General features: G+C 39.8%; 1 protein-coding gene across 1 annotated transcript in view; it reads left to right on the plus strand.

The window, feature by feature from the left end:
• The window catches only part of LOC123976789 (CUB and sushi domain-containing protein 3-like), a 309,765-nt gene that overhangs the window by 157,558 nt on the left and 133,775 nt on the right, over positions 1-18,432 (plus strand). The window contains exon 5 of the mRNA XM_046059131.1: positions 17,732-17,939. Coding sequence (XP_045915087.1) covers positions 17,732-17,939 — 208 coding nt within the window. The remainder of the gene's footprint in view (positions 1-17,731; positions 17,940-18,432) is intronic.

The raw sequence follows: 18,432 nt of genomic DNA on the forward strand, positions 1-18,432 counted from the left end.
GAATTATTTAAGGGGGATTTTAGTTCTGGTTCCAAGTTTGCCTCAGTTTTGGTTACTATACAGGTTGTAATTCTGAATTCTACAGTATCATACATACAAAATCTACAACTTAAGCTTTCAAATGTATGGTTTATTTATATTTGCTACAAAAGTACATTTATATTTCTGTTATTTTTATGTAGATGATGTTGTGGTTATATCCCAGCATTGCTAAGATGGTCCGTATTACAACTCCAACAACTTTGACATGTTACAAAGTCTAAAATAGTGGAGATAGTATTCTTGCTGTGGTTCCACTACTGAATGAAAATAGATGAAATTCTACACCATACTGACATGGATTTAGTCATTTGTTTTTATTTTCATGCACCAAGAGGGCTGCATGATTAATCTAATCACAATCGCAATCGCGATGTCATCATGTGCGATTACATAACCGCAAAGTGTGCGATGTAACAAAACATAAAAGGTGTGTGTGACGCTCTCTTCTCTGTGTGTGCTGCAGTCTGCTCATTATCTCCGCCCACACCGGGCTCTCGCATGTGCCCCTGAAAACAGATAAGCCTACGTGCAATGAGAAAAATTATATATGAGCAGTGCGCGAGTAACTTTTAAGACAACAACACCCCCTCTGCATTACATACTTCTAGTTGCCTCCTTCGTAGAGCAACACGCTCCCCTTGTTCTGTTTTACATTCGTTTTACTAGTTATTGTTATAAATATTTACCCTTTGATCCATTATAATCGAATCGCAATATTGTCCACAATAATGGCAATGTGACTTCTCCATTTCTCCATTCATGTATAATAGCCATACAGTAGACTTACCCAGATATACTCCCTGAGGAGGTGCTACTACAACTGCATGGTTTGCTTGTTTAGTGTTGCTTCAGGACAACCATACATGCAGTTTAAAAGAAACACACATGCACAGATATGCACTCAGTATAAAAATAGACATACAGTATATATGTGTGGACACACATGCTCTTTTTTACAGAGAAATGCACCTGTACTTAATCTCACTGTTATAGCCGTATGACACTCTGATGTACGCAAACATACACACACGCGCGCACACACACACACACATACACACACATACATTCTCCACTGGGTGCTGGTGGTTGTATCAGTAGTCAACATGCATGACCTGCTCGTTCACAATGTAGCAGGCAATCAGGCTGTTCACCTATGCATGACTCAGAGATACACACCCTTTGTCATACACACATTATTTGACATACAAATACAGCTATCTGTGCAGAACAAAGACACTATTATACATAATCACAATTACACTCACAGCCACAAAAATGCTGCTGTTTAGTGCATACAAATACACACAGATGCACCTGATAGTCCATGTTAATGAAAAGTACATAGTATCAAAGCAATACTTGCATGCACACAAATACAATATTCTTGTGTCAGTGCATGCGATCAGGCTAAATCAAACAATAAGGAAACATTTACACAAGCGTGAAGAATGGTTGAGCACTCTGGCTGAGTCACTGAATGACTAAAAACTTATTTATTTGTGACCCCTTGTGACCCTGCATCATTTTCACTTTTCAGAAAATTAAGGAATATTCTAGGCCTATAAAGGTAAAACAATCCAGCTTTTTGAAAGATTCAAGGAAAATATTCCAAAATTAAACATAATTAAATAAAATCCATCAACCATGTAATGAGCTTTCAGATTTATCTCGACACTGACACCCATGTTAACAATCAGTGGCCTAAATGTCTGCATAGACTCCAATATGGACAGACACAAACCGTGGATGTGGATGCCAATCTGTCTATATTACAAAGGGTGTCATAGGTGGCGCATACATTTACATTTACGTCACGTGCACACTTATTAACTGGTGAATTGTGCTTATGCGTGTGGTGCACTTTAAGTGATGGGATCGTTAACAGTTAATACTGGACCAGGATAAAAGATATAACTAAAACCATATGCTGACACGTCTGTAGCAGTGCGCTGTCCATACAGGTTATACTGACTACATTTATTCCTTTGGCTCATTTGGGAGTGTCGTCCCCACTTATGCTAACCTTACTGCAAGGTTACATTATACAACATTTTCACACATTAAGAACATGTGACAGTTCTTAGTTGTTGTCATACAGTCTTACAGAACATTAAACAGACAGTAACCACATTTACATTCACTGTTTACCACATGTACATGCCAGGGTATGACATATGACATAGCTCCACACTGTTCACTAAGCTATACAACATTATGTGACGATAATGGACTGTGAAGATTGTTCAAGGATGGTTGTGGGTATTAACTATTATTGAAATGAGTTGCACAATGTCTGGTTTTAGGATTTGAAAGCTTAAATCTCCTCAGGCATGTTTTAAACATAGATAGACATGTTGTGAATAAGATATTAGAAGCGTGTTGCATTGCATCCCAGAGGAGCACTTTAACCTCATAAATAATTCAAACACACATAACTCACAGACACTCACAAATGCATGCTACCCACCGACAGACATGCACGGATACACATACTTACGCACACACCTAGATATTAGTCAGTTCCTGCATTGATCCCTGAGTATTTTAAACTACTTGAAATGGACCTTTACTGGAAGAGGGTGGAGTGATTGGTGGGGCGAACATTTTCTAGTGAAAAAAGAGAAACAGAAGAGGATGTAAAGCAGAAAGACATAGGCATACAACTTTACTTGTGGCAGTACTGTGCATGCTACATTCATGTGAGTAACCACATTGAATTAGAGCTGAATTCATGGTCAGAAATTGAGAAGGTGGCGAGTGGGAGGAAAAACAAAACCTTGAAAAACGATGGAAAATGGGACAACAAGGTGCATCAGACAGCAGTAAAAATAAAGTTTCCAGTGCTTTGTTCTCTCTCCCTCCATTAAACATTCAACAGAGACAGAATGAGACAAAACCACAATTGAAGAGGAGTTCAAAATACTCAGACACTGTTTGGGTATCAGCCAGATGCACAGAGGCACAGACACATGCACAGGCAGACAGACCTACAACATCATACGCATAATCCGTGGGTTTTCCATTATGCATTCTCCTTTCCGTTTGTGTAACATGGAGTTTGGATTTAGCGGTGTCGGTTCACTATAACAAATATTAAAAAATATATCAATATTCCCAAACCCAATACCTTACAGAAAACTAGCTTCTTAGCTAAGTAAGCAGTGGCAAAATGTCCTCAGTTTGGAGGACTTCCTTTAACTCTTCTCTATCCTCAAAAGACATTTCCTCATCTTTCAATCTTTGTGAGATCCTTCCCCACTTTTCTTTCAAACACATAAATGCACATTATAACACTCAGATTTTGACACTTATTTTGCTGTGTGACATTATCTGAAAGTATTGTCTTTGAATCATTTGATCCGTCAAACTTTCTTTCCCCTGTCCTGTCTCTCTCTGCATTATACTTGTATATCTGCATCTCTGTATCTCTGTCTTTGGTGCTGCTCTTTGTTTGTATTCATATTTCTTGGTTGTTCCTTATCTCACTATTGTTCTCGCTAATCCTCTCAATCGTAGTCTTGATCCATCTCAATCCAATATTCATCCATCTTCCCTCCCATTTCTTTCTTTCATTCTCTTTCCCCCTCTCCCTGTGCTTCTGTTGTGTCTTCTAATTGGTTTTCTTTCCTTCTAGCCAGCCAGTTCTTCATTAAATCATCTGTCATCATCTCGGTTTGGTCTGTCATCTGTCTTTCCCTCAGCTAACATCTCTTTCTCACCCTCCCTCTCTCTCAGTCTATCTCTCTTTCTCTCTCTCTGTGTCACGTCTTTATCAGTAGTCATCTGAATTTTATGACAGCTGGAAGATAGATACCACATCTCAAATTGTAACTTAATGCGTCTGTACAGATGGTTCTGTCCTCAAAACCGTCTATAGTTGCTGCTGTTAACAGTGTTGAGTGATGGGGATAGATGGGAACATTGTTCCTATCTAACTTCATCTATGTAGCCATTCACTAAAAATCTTTGTGTACCTCTCATTTTCAAAATTACTTTATCATCATTGCAAAAGTAGTTTGTATATACTGTAGAACGAGTACTGAGAAGCAAAGTGTATCATTATTTTGAATATTAAAATTACTAAGTGGATGGCACAGTAGTACAGTGGTTAGCACTGTCGCTCACAGCAAGAAGGTTGTGGGTTCAAACCCCGGTTGCTCTGTGGAGTTTGCATGTTCTCCCTGTGTCTGCATGGGTTCTCTCAGGGTGCTCTGGCTTTCTGCATGGGTTCTCTCAGGGTGCTCTGGCTTCCTCCCACCGTCTGAAGACATGCGGCCTAGGTTGACTGGTGACCCACACCTTGTGTGAGCGTGAGTGGTTGTTTGTCTATGTGTGGGCCTGCGATGCACTGGTGACCTGTCCAGGGTGTACCCCGCCTTTCGCCTGATGTCATCCAGCCCCCCGCGACCCTGTACGCAGGATAAGCGGTTGACAATGGATGGATGAAAATTACAAAGTGGACATCAGAAAAAAACAAGAAACTGTTTTATGTGTGTGAAGGTCTATTATTCCCTCTCTCTTTTTCACAATGCAGGTTAGATCAAATTTATTCACGAAGCTCTTCAAAAGGAGGTTTATAATACTGCTTTAAAAAGCAACAAAAAACATAAATACATATAAAAGCAGAGACATAGTCATCACAGGTACATCACAGATGTCTTTGTATTGCTGTCGCTCTTATTCTGTTTCTTTCTATTTTCACCAAACAAACCCTAATTGAATGAGACTCAAAGTCATCATAGATGCTGCACTTTCCCCCTCCTCTCTCTGCTCCTTGTCTTTCCTTTCTATCTTAGTCTCTCTTTATCTCTCCTGATCAGTGTTTTTTTTTTACCTTCTCATCCTGTTTCTCCTGTTCTGTTTTATGTACCACACAGCAATTTCTCTTTCTTGCATGGACGTTTTTTGAACATTATGAACACGATTTAACATCTCTGAAATATTTCATATGCATGTCCCTCTTATGCAGATATGTCCATAATATAGTGGTCATGGAGACATTTTCTCAGATACACATTCCTGGATATAAATAGTCTGCAGGCAAAATAAATATTATGTCAGTGCTGATGACATGGTAATTGCTGTATTAAATAACCCAGCCCACAGGTTCAAAACTCATCATCAAATGTACCATAACACCCATGACTCTTGGCTGTATCTAATTTTGTTTGACGTTGATGACATTTTTAAGAAAATACATAAAGCCAAGTGAAGTTTAGCATTGTTCCTCATCAATTTCTGGCATGTGTGGGCAAGAGTTCAATAGAAAAATGCAGTTAAATAAGTAATACTCCAAAGCTTTACATTTTACACCCAATTGTGTGTCCTGTCTTGTGTCAAGTGTGTCAAGTATCAAGTTTCATGAATATCAGTTTGACTGCAGTTGATTTTGAAATCTCTCCCTAAATGGATTTTTCATGCACAATTCTGAATCATTGAAAGCAAGACTAGCTGTAAATGTAGACACTTACTTTGCTGTTGGTTTCTTCCGGCATAACTTATTACTTCCAGTATTGATGTGCATTTACATATCCAAGTATTGATTATGGAAAGCAAAAAATAAGGTCATCTATAGACATTGAGAAGGAGTGATGTGGTTTGGTGGTGGTGTGTACATGTGTTCAGCTTGCTTATTTTTCTTACTGATTGATTAGCATTTTTCTGTCTATAAATGTATTATGTAGGGCTAAATGTCAGGCAGATATAGACTAGCATACTGATCTGACTTGCTGATCTGTGTCAGGACATATTGCAGTTGCCTTCTCAAGTCTGTAGACTGTAGTTGGCCTGTTGGAAACTATTTGGAAGTGGTGATTTTAAGCTTTGTCTCATAAGCATTTTTGAGAGTAGTGACATGACATTTAGCTATTAAATTCTTTGTGACAGTACCTTATTACTGCGACTATACTTGGTGACAGTAATCTAATAATTCTCTTTTTAGAAAGACGCATCACTTTCCAAAGTGTGTCATCTTTATTTCATTTTATCATTTTATGTCACTCTTCTTGTACGTGTCGTCTCTAATACAACAGTTAACTTACATACTTTATAATACACACACATTGTTTAGTAAAAGGCTCGCTGTGGATTTTTTTTTTCAAAGAAACACAGTTAAGTTTGCGTTCAGTGTTTCTCACTATAGCTTTGTGGATATCCTTGAGGCCTAACATACATGTTGATTGCATTTCCTCCCTCATAAAACATTTGCAAAGACAATTTTTTTAATACTCTGAAACCTAGAAATCCTTTTCTCTGCCTCTTGCTGGTGCATTGATGTTTTTATTGGCACATAACCGCCACCCCAAACTCCACCTTATGTGACTTAAAGTTAAGTATTGCTGTCTTGCTCAAAAGTTCATGTATGTTGTCAACTATCTTAGATTCTGGACCATTATGTGTTGGGGAGGATTAGATGTCCTTGATGTGTCTCTGACTGTCAGGTTTGGTTGAAATCAGGTTTGGTTTAGAGAGGTGTTGATTAAACTGTATTAAATTTTTTTTCATTTTTAATAAAATTAATTAAATAATAATAATAATAATAAAAGTCAAGTGAAAAAACGAGCCGGCAGATATTTTGGCTGGTGACAATCGTGGCCGAATGAAGGCGATAAAAAATTTAATACATTTTGCAGTCGTCATTTTCGGTTTGTGCACAAGGTCAGTGTTTGGTTTGAGATAACACTGCCCTGACAATATACACACACTAAGCACGTAAGTACATAGTGAATGCAGTGCACTGGATGGAACTGTACTAATGGAAGTATCCAAAATTTAGACACGCTATGAGCATTAAAATTAGCTTAAGTGTGTTTTACTCTGTTTAACATATGCCTTCGCAGGCCACACAGGAGAGGGAAGGATCGAGGAGGACAGAAGGGCAGGAGAGGTGAAGTGAATCTGGCTGTAGAGAAGAGAGACAAGAGTGGAATGTATTTCGCCGAGGCTGTGATGCGTTAAACTCTCTGCATGCAGCTATTTGTTTAAGATGTCAGTGATGACATTTAACACTCACCGACACCCAGGGTCTCTCTCTCACTCTGTCTCTCCCACACACACTAATGAAATGCACATGCTCAAATAGGCAAACACACACACACAACCAGGGACAGACACAGGTGAACAGACACACGCACTCACTGTCAGGCAAACACATTAACAGACACACAGTCTGACACACCCACTCAGAAAATAAAAGAGATGGAGAAAGGGAGGGTGAATTAATTAGAGGCAATACTTATAAATCACAACTTTAGGAGTTTGTCATTAGAGTTGATCATTTAGAAACTGTGTTTAATGACCAAATGAGAAAACAGGGACAGTAGACTCATCCATCTCAATACTGCTCTGGAGACAGACAACAAGAGTCTTTCTTTTCCATTCACCTCCTTTTTTTACCTCCTTTTGCGACCTTCATCTAACTGCACATTTTACAGCAATTCTTACTTTCTTTCTGCTATGCAAGAGGGTGGTTCAGTGGATGGGGTGACCACTCTACAGGCACAGGACCTGTACCAGGACCTGAAGTGCCCCTGAGCAAAAAACTGAATACCTATCCACTCCAGGGACACTGTTATATAGTCGATCCTGTCATCTGACAAGGCAAGCGAACAGAACTTCTCCAGGATGATAAACTGAGTAACACCTTAACATTACGCCAGTAGCCTATGTACTTAAAAGAAAGCTATTCTGCAATCTGATATTGTCACTCTCCTTTCAAGTTAAGTTGGGTCAGATGTCATGAATAATGGGAAGAGAAAAATAGCAGTAATGAGAATAATGCAAATCAAGTTGTATCTCACTATATATGTTACCAGCAATCTAAATATGATTCAGTTAGACAGGGTCATAAGGCTACTGTAAGAATAATAATCTGTCTATCAATCAATGCCTTGTCTCTTTATGTCTCCTTCTGGTGATCTACCATTAAATCACCCTTCTGCCCTAATTGGTCTAAATGTTGAGCTGTTAGTTGACTGGCAGACAGCATCTGTTCTTTGATTTGTGGACAGATGGTGGGATGAGTTGAAGGTCAGCACGGTTACTAGTTGTGTGTGTGTGTGTGTGTGTGTGTGTGTGTGTGTGTGCCCTAAACGCTGTGACTGTTCATCTAAAATGCAATGCTGGCAAGCAGAGGACAGCAACCAATATGTTTCTAACAAGGTTTAAAAGTGTGATAGAAATATATGATAGCAATATGCGAGGGAAAGAAAGAATAATGGGAACATCACATAAAAAGGACTGAATTTGAAGCTGCTCAATCACAGTTTGCAAGGGCAGCTACACAGATGAGTCATACAAAGTTGAATGTGGGTATTTGTCTGCTTTAAATGTGGTCTGACATTCATTAGCAAAATGTAGCAGCAGAGCTACAAAGCTCAGACACAAAACAGCTGAAACCTGAATACCTGTGGGGGCCTCCTACATCACCAGACAGTGATCACAAGATCGAGAAGTTTGCCAACAGCGATCAAGAGAATCCAATTTATAGATGAAGACAGGAAAAATGTTAACTCCACAAAACCACACCTTTAAAAGTAACTCCAAATAAAATTTAAAAAAATGACCCTGACCTTCACAAAGTTGGTATTTATGATAGGGCTGCAAAGACACAAAGGGACATTCTATGTGTGAAGAGATTAAAATCTGTTCATGTGAAAAAGTTATGTCATATATCATAATTTATTCTGCTTCCAGATGGGTTTACATTTGGCTCAAAGAAGCAGCCAAGGAATATCAGGCTGTTTTACAAGACCAGATGGTGCAAACACTGTTCTCGTGATGCATAATTTTCTATACACACTAATACATTAACTCAAAAATAATTTCCTGAACAACTAGATTAAGTCAGACATCTTCTCTCAAAGTTCTTGAGGTAGTTTTCAGTGTCATTTGCACTTTATTGAACTGTAGGCTACCTTTGAAGAACAGTCCAATATCATGTTGCACACAGTGCAGGACTGAAGTATTATCAAGGACAAATGGTGGCACTACTTCCTGTATGAGGAAAAGAAATAAAAACATATAGAGTGAAGTGAGTGAATAGGCAGACTAATTAGTAGTAGTCAATATAGACTTCATGGCACAAACAAAACATATGTTGAAGATGAGTTCATGTGTTGCATGCATACCTCCAATAGAGACTGTCCTCCCAAACAACAAAACCCCCGCAGCATCAGCTGTTTCAGCAAATACCCAAAAACTACATTTTTACACTTATGTGAAAAAGTCCTCTTGCAGCCATAGTAATTATGACTCCTGTCCATCGAGAATGAAGGAGGAAATATTGAGACGTTGTCACAAAGTCTGCTGAGGGAGGTCAGGTTTGTTGATTAGGTCAACAAAACCCTGGACCATGACATGAGCGGCCGCTGTTGACTTCCTTGGCCCTATATAAACTATCTATAGTACATGGTCTATTAAGTCCATTTCGGGCGTGTCCAACTCCACTTTTGCTAATTTATCTGTTTGCACAGTAAGGCGCAAGACGCAAAGGTGTTGTGTATATAGTATCTTGACTAACCATGGGTGTGTTTTGGAGTTAAGCTAATCAGAATGTCATCTTCCAATTCCTTTAAAAGCCAGGTGACGCCTGCACCTGGCACATTACTATTAAATGGTGGATTAATTACACATTATGAAAGCCATTAAAAAAAGAAAAAAGTGTGATACAGACTTTCAGCAGAGAGAGAGAGAGAGATCAAGTTTGACAGAAATGTCAGCTGTGTGTTGTATTGATGTATGAAGGTTTTCTTTAAAGGGGCATTACGTAGTGTTCAGCGGCCACTAGCGGTGTGGTTCTAAGACTGCAACCAGGCGTGTTCATACGCGTGCTTGCTTGAACTCATGAGCAAGCATAATCCGAAACACAAACAGTTTCATAGTGAAATACCACAATAAACGCAGGAACACCAGCATGCAGGCTGTGGCTTTTCTCCAGACATGGTCAGGCTCTGTTACTTCAACGTTCCCGTCTCAGAGGCAGATCAACGCCGGCGCCCTACCTTTCATTAAGCGCAGCCAGCTGCATATCGGCACAATACTCCCGAAAAAAGACAGAGTGACAGCGGCTATCTGACAGGGAGAACAGACAGAGCTGGAAACTCAGGTATACTCCCACTGCAATATTACAGTAAAAGTTTTATCAACTGTAGGTTGAACTATTCCATGCTCGTTACATGATAACGTTACATTTACGGCATTTAGCCGACGTGCTACATCGTTAGCTCGCCTGCTGCTGTTCAGTAACTATCTTTACTATCTGTGAATCTGTCACCTGAAGCTACACAATGTCAGCACAGCTACATGTATTAGATGATAATGAAACGGTTAGTGAGCTGGACTGAATATTATAACGAGACTGTGTCACACTTTATAACAGTTAGACTGCAGTAAGTAACTTTACAGTAAGTAAATAGTGATAGTGGATGGCTCTTCATGTGTGTTGTTGTGACAGTTTTGTTGCAGTGTTTATATTATGTGGGTCACGTTAGCTACAGCGACTGAGAGGTGGAGAAGCTGTGTATATGAGTATTGGTAAAACCACGATCTAAAGTTAGGAAGCAAACAGCGGCAGGTCCGAGCTACTGTAACTTAGCATTAGCTGGCTGCATCACTACAGGCTAACGTTAGTAAACAAATCGTTCCACATTTGCTTTTTGCCGTTACATCCTTTCTTGCAGGCTAAATCAACAGTGGTACACAGAATAGTAACATGGGTCGCGTTAGTTGGTGAAGTAATGTGGAAAGAGATACAACTTTGCACCAGATAACATTAGCAACTGCTCGGCGTTAGCCTGCGAGCTAACATGACTTTCTCTGTGTTTCTCCAGTTTTACTAATGTTCACTTTGTTCTTACTCGACATCATGTGAACCTGTTTGGTCTGATGGGCTTTAGCACATAAACCTTTATTGTTGTTGTGTATCCTTACGTGGACTCTGTGTTTTGCTGTGAGTCGGTTGTTTTATGGTGTTAGTAGACTGCCTGTCGTTAGCTGCCGTGTTGTCGCTGTAGTACGATAGAGGCTCGAGAGCGCGCACAGAATTGAATCCGACCCGGAGACCTCACATTAAAAGCAGAATAGTGGCTGATGCAAGCAATTGAGAAAACAGGTGTGTGCTTCATTTATAAGTGAGTTTTGAGCCCACTGACCATAAGGCAATGTAAATTTGATTTATCAATAAGTAATTTCATTGAAAAACTTACATATAGCCCCTTTAATGATTTACTTTAATTGTTAGAGAGGCTGCTGTCAGTGCATCCTGACCAATCGTGTCAGAGTGTCGGGAGATTTAAATAATCAATGAAGTTATGCTGCTGTGCCTTGTGCGTAAATGCACACAGCGTCTCTCTCAGTGAGGAGACACTTTACCCTATTTCACCCATCTGCTTTTAATCAGAATGCTAATTTTTATGACTAGGCCCACCCACTTCGCAGTTTATCCGCCAATATGTCCGCGCATCACTAGAACCCGCCTGTGCAGGCTCATCACTTTATAATATATATTATATAATATAATTATACACCCTTTAAAAAATACTGCACCATTGACTTTAGACCAGATATTTGTTAGGCACTGGTGCAGTCGCTTTCTGCTGCCTTAAGATAGCAATGTTCCAACAATGAACCTTGTTTTAAGACCAGCACACCCATGGCCGCAAGTACATTTGCCACTGACACAATGTGGGATATGGGCATGAAAATGACAACTGCGTCACTCAGAAACTCAGAAAAAGCAATGACACTTGTGCTGGGCGCCACTTTGAGCTGGGTGTACGATAGGGCCCCCTGTTTCCTAAAGGCGGTCTTTGTTGGTTTCTTTTGAGCATGACCAAAACTTAACCATGTAAGTATTTTAACCCAAACCATATCTTTCCCTTTCCCTAGCTAAGTTGTTTTTGTTCCTAAACCTAACCCTTAACTTGTTTATTTTTAAAACCGAGATTTTGGAAAGCACTGACAAATTATGTTGTCTTGCCGATAGGGCCAGCAGATCAGAAAACACTTATATGTGTCTATCTGAAACGACAGTTTAGTCAGATTAATCACATTTCTCTGTTTTTCCACCCTGCCCTTTTCTTTGCATAGCTTGTATGCAAGTTGTTGCTGGACTGCATCCAAAAGCTAAGTTGGATTCTGTTCACAGTGCCACCAATTCCATTACTAGTTTTGTGGATCCGATGGATCTGTCCATAAGATCCTTTTTTTTTATGCAACCATAACTGCTATTTAATGCATCCTGGCATGACTGGATGGTGAAAGTGACATTGAGACCACAAGTGAAATTGCATCCTTTGTGCATTTGGGCAGCATGGCACAAAGTGCAGCTGCAGAGGAAGCTTGATGCGTGTCCAGTAACTCCTCAGACCAGGAGGAAATTTATTGAAAATAAATGCAGGGTAATTTTTGTGCACATGTTTAACAGTATTCCCCCTGTCTGTTCAGTCATTCATGGCATGTAAACTGAGGTATTACAGGTATGCAGGGAGTGATGAGGGAGAAAGAGGGGTAGCTATATATATTCAGCTTTACAACATATGGGGGGCAAGAGGTTGATGGATGGGTGGGTGGATGTAGATAAGAGAGCAGAAGGGATGGATGGATACAGCCCGAAGACAGAGGAGAGGGGAGGATGATGTAGATGGCCCATAATCCTTAGAGGCTGACAGCACACTGGGTCTTCTGTGATTGAAGTGTGTGTGTGTGTGTGTGTGTGTGTGTGTGTGTGTGTGTGTACAAATCTGATAGTGATAGTGATCTGCCTATCAAAGTGATGCAGGAAAGGAATGGAGTTATGGGACAGAAGGTAAAGAAGAGGGGGAAGAAAATAGAGGAGAGAAAGAGATGAGGCCAGAAAAGCCATTAAACAGAAAATCAATCAACAGAAAGAGAGAGAGAAATGCAGAGAGAGTAAGATCTTAAAGAAAGACACAGCGAGACAGAGAAGGATAAAGAAGGAATCCTCAGATGACTGCGATATTGATGACAGCACAGTGGGGGAGAGGGGATGAACGGATGGGAGAGAGGGAGGCAGGATAAGGAGGCTAAGAACGAGTGATTAAAGCACCCCAGGCCATGAAAGAGAAGGAGTAAGGGAGAGTAAGATGGGGAGAGTCAGGAAGGGGAGGGGGTTGATGAGGAAGAAGAGTGGGATGGTTATAGGCAAGGATGAATAAGGGAGAGAGAACTGGAGATAACAGAGGGATTGAGGAGGAGAAAGGAATGAGACAAGAGGAGAGCAGGAGATGTGCAGTTTCGATAAAAAAAAAAAAATTAACTTGATGCAGAAATGGGAAGAGGAGGGTGTAGCAAATCAGTAAGGAAGAAAAGAGAAGTGGTGCTAAAACAATGAGAGAGAGAGATGGAAAGGCAAAAAAGGGCTACACTAGCTCACTGATGTGATAAGAAATGAAGGAAACATGGCCAACACTACCTCTCTCTTTTTCTTCCTCTCACACACATACAAAGTCACACTCAAACTAACACTTTTAGTGCCTTCCTCCACACACACTTTCCCTCCTCCTGTGGGTCAATGCACTGGGGCATGTGCATGAGTTCAGCCTCCCCAGGTTGCCATCTGAAATAAAAGCAGAGAACAGAACACAGTAGAACAGTGCAGCCAGATAAGAAAGCACTCACTTACCTATAGATTAACTCGAGTTGGCCCTCATCATGAAATAGCAGAATGATCTGAAAGAAGATTTTTTTCCCCCTTATGCTCATTTATCTTAACTTGTTTTCTAAATGTTTTGCACGTAAGATCTCAGACAAAGCAGTATTTGGAGGTGTTATGCATCTTTTAGAAGAAAAACACTACTTACCAAAGATTATAATGAAACTGAGAAATTAAGCCTCTGTTCTTGGCATTTTTGCCTTTTTCTACAGAGCTACTCATACAGTGGGGAAAAAAGTTACATGGTATTTGTCACCTTAGTGTCGGGTGTTGATTTATAGTGGGATTTACAGTAGTAGCAAATGTCTCACATTACAGGGAATGATTTGAATTAAGGTCTCAATATCAATGTCTAACTTTGAGAACAAACCCAATGTGAGGTGCAGACCGCTATGAGCGTCTTGTCTAATGTAGCTGCTGTTAGATATTATTAGCTACATGTAAATCTATGTACAATGGATGGAGGTATGCATCGGCAGATGTATATATGGACTTTCTAACCAAGAATAGCAAAAAACAATATTTTAAAGTTTTAATTTGCTCCTCAAACTGGGATAATTTGGGTTAGCCCTAATCAGTCATCTTGTAATGATTTTATAATCAATCATATTCATTCTGTGTCTTATTTTCAAGCAAATCCTATTCATGCTTTGGATGTGGCTGCAGTGACCTCAGTGCTCTTAAGTTGTCATCCACAGATTCTTTTAAATGCTTATTGGATTTTAAGATTTCTGCAATAAGCTGTTCAGACTTGTAGGTAATGAAATTCCATTCTTCAACTGGAAGGTCATTTATTCAATACACTATCCTTGCAAGCAAGCGAGCTACAGTATGTTTGAATCATTACAGAAAAAAAACAGTATGAAATAGCTCAACAATGGTGATTCTGCCTTTGTTTTAATGGTTACCAGAAAAAGAAGGCAGACACACTAATATTTCATACTGTCACACAGATGACCAATCATGATTGATGACGAAGGTGCGAGTGGTATTCAAAATTAGCAGGTGCAATCAGTGGTGCCTATAGGTTTTTGGACTTCACACCCTTCCCCTGTGAACACGCAACAAATGTCACTTTTTATTAGGGCAGCTGCTCTGAAGCGGTCGCTGCACAGCCCTGTCGTTACAGAGCGACAAAACAGAATTATTGAGGATGCTAATTGCAATATGTGTCATCCAAAATGATCACACGGAGTCCTTACATGGACTTTGGTATTCAAGTCCACTAATTTAAAAACTAATGATAAAGATATATATATATATAGATATATATCTGTTCTGTAGGTCACAGTAATAGATTTTGAGTGACAACAAGCCAGAACATGTCACGGCTGGAGGCCCTTAATGCTTCAAAATCATAATGTCAAATTCACCAAAGGTCCACTGCACATAAGAGCCCTGCTCACTTGTTTTTTATTTTTTATTTTACAAGTTTATTTTCTCTTTTTTAATAAGAGCCACACATCAGTGCACCTTGAGGCTATTCCACCTGTCTGTCAAGTGTCACTGGCACATCACTAAGCTGGAGGGCTGGAAGAGGGGTGGGTGTGTGTGTGTGGGTGTGTGTGTGTGCGTGCGTGTGTGCGTGCGTGTGTGCTCGCGCGTGTGTCCACCTGTGCTTGCGGACGTCCTGTTGTCATGATAAACCTGTGACAGCTGTCATCCTGCAAGCAGCACTCTCCCACAGTGCACACACACACACACACACACACACACACATACAGACTACTGTATCATTTCTCTGCTGCAAATGTGATGGGGTCTCAGTAGGTCTTGTTTGGGGTGTTGGGTCATTTACACAAATCTCCTCAACTGTCTAGCTGTGGAATGACTGTCAGTGCCTGCACTGCCTGCCTGTCTGTCTGTCTGTCTGTCTGTCTGTCTGACTGATTTTGTTGCCTATATGAACCTGTTTAAATGAATTAATTATTAATGAAAAAATAATGCTCTTCTGTTTTTCATTTTCAATACATCAGCACCTGTAGTTTGGGACAATGCACTTTTTGTCAGTAGCTTCACCACCATTCCTAATAAGACAAACATAATAAAAACGTGTGTATTGTTCCTAACTTCACACTCTGGTCTATTGAATCTATTGTTTCTATTCAATTCAAACCACTTATTTTGTTTCATCCTGTTTCTCGTTTCCTCTCCGATGCCGTTTGTACCAACTGTTTGCCTATTTCAGTCCACTTTCTATATTTTTTGTTTCACACTATTTCTGTTTGCCTTTGTTTGTTCCTATCTATTTATGTTCCCGTGTTATCCTCTGTGTGTATTTCCTGTCTACTCAGTGCACTCTCTTCCGTCCGATTTCTAATATCTTTTCCTAATGTTTCTATTCATTTCTATTGGTTGTCGTGTTGATTGACGTGAGTCTTGGACCACAGTTATTCTCTTTACCCCTCCTGTGGGTGGAGTATGGCTTGGTCCCTACCTTATCGCTGTCATCTGTACATGCATCTCTTAAGGCTGCACTGCCTGGATGAGCCCAGAGGATGTGCATGTATACCTGACAGAGCCTGTCTACACTCTTATAAAGGATGTCTTTTTCAGCTTATCAGTGAGTGCAGTTTAAGGACAACACACATCTGGTGTTTCTCTGTCTTCTCTAAATACTGATGATATCATCAGGTGAGGGGTTGTAGAGTAAAATAAATCACGTGTCATCCCAAATTGCACTCACTGGTGAGTAGGAAAACACATGTCTGCTGTAAGAGTGTGTACATACAGTATTGCCTCTTTTATGTATAACTATAAATTATACAGATATAATTTATACCATGTTTACAGTTGGACTTGTACGCTCTCAGAAAAAAGGTTCAACATTGTATCTTTTGTCACTGGGGCAGTGGATCCTTGGCTGTGCTCAATTTGCTTTTCATAAATATATTTCAAAATTAAGACAGGAATCTGTTTTCTAAATGATTTCTCTAGATTGGTTATGAAAACATTCACCTTTCTACACAGTATTATAGAAGTGACTTGAGCATAGCCCTCTTGGATAACTTGCCATACAATCAAAGTCCCAGTGATACACCAAGGTCCAATGTAACATGTTTTTTCTCCACGAGTGTATGTATAAATTATATGTGTATAATTTATGCCGTGTGCACAGCGCAATCCATGTGTCTTTATCTGTTATACAGTAATCAGTACTACTATCAATTATGATTAATACTTCCAATCAGATGTGATCAACAATTAGAGAAAATTTGGCAAATCTATCATCACATCTGGTCTATATGTTTTGAAACTAATTGATGATTAATTAATAGACTGACACTAAACCAGCCAATTGGGAAACATATGAATCTGAAGTTCCTTGGTGGCGATTGGAGGAGACGAGAGCGGAGCACTGTGATTGGAAAGGAAAGCTTACCTTGTTATTGGAGGAGAGGACAGCAGCTCTGAGTGTGACAGGAACTGCAGCCTAACCCATAAACCACACCCCTGATTCTAACTGGCAAAAAAAAAAGAGCGTAATTCTCCTAATTCTTGGCAGAGAACCAATAGTCCATAAACAAAGGGCTGTATATTACCATGCATATGCTATGTTTCATATCTACTTCATATCTGAAGTGCAATGTAACAATATGGTTTGCTCATATGACTTGACAGATTATGTGTCATGACAAAGTCATCCATTTCTAACATGCAAGCCACATAATAACATTAGGAGTTGAGATCAAAGAGTTTACCTGTCCCTTATCATTAAGGTAATTTAAAAAAATCACCTCACAGAGGGAGAGAGGTGGGGAGTTGGGCTGGCTGACCTTTAATCTACTTGAGTAGTTGAGAAATAATGTTAGGTCTATTGGGAATTAAATCATAATTTCTGATTTGGTCAATAAACTGATACATTTGTTAATTGACCCGGCCCTCCTCATATAGCTGAAAATCTAAATAATTAATCCAAAAAATAATTTAAATTTAATTTTAAAAAAGTCCGCCCCTCGGTCCCTCCTCCTCTCCCTAACCCAGGTTTTCTATTTGTCACTCTGATTTGATTGACAGCTGAGGACACATGTGGGGGCACTGTGAGGGGCGGCAGTGGGGTGGTGACCAGTCCCGGTTACCCCGGCAACTATGGTAACCAGGCCGACTGTACTTGGATCCTATTGGCCGAACCTGGAGACACCATCTCTGTCATCTTTACAGACTTCCAGACAGAGGAGAAGTATGACTACCTGGAAGTTGAGGGATCTGAACCACCAACCATTTGGTGAGTCACTTTATTAATTAAAGTATTCACTTCATTCATATGTGTGGATGCCACGGTCATTGTGCTGCTGAAAAATGTGATGACGTGGAAGTGGCAGAATGGTCCACTTATCTGTGCAAGATTTAGTATTTCATGTTTTAGAACAATGTCTGAATTGCAGCAGAGGGATGAGTAGTGGTTCAGTTTTAAATTGCAGAAGGGTACGGTACATTACCAGGTGTAAGAGACATACAATTAGCCAGATGGTGAAAATGAAAAATATTTATATATCATACAACAATATTCAGGGTAGGATATTGAGATTTAGACAGGGTGGCCTCAGTATTAAAAATTGTCTGCTTGAATATCTATTATTTCATGGCACAAATGCTGCTAGGTTAAAGTTGACATATCTAAACAAATGCAGATTGATAGAGAATCATAGAACCCACTGTCTGTGGCAGGAAACAATGCGGTAAGCATTATTATAGGGAGGCGATAGAGCCCCACTGCA

The sequence above is a fragment of the Micropterus dolomieu genome, linkage group LG09 (assembly GCF_021292245.1).
Source record: "Micropterus dolomieu isolate WLL.071019.BEF.003 ecotype Adirondacks linkage group LG09, ASM2129224v1, whole genome shotgun sequence".
NCBI lineage: Eukaryota > Metazoa > Chordata > Actinopteri > Centrarchiformes > Centrarchidae > Micropterus > Micropterus dolomieu.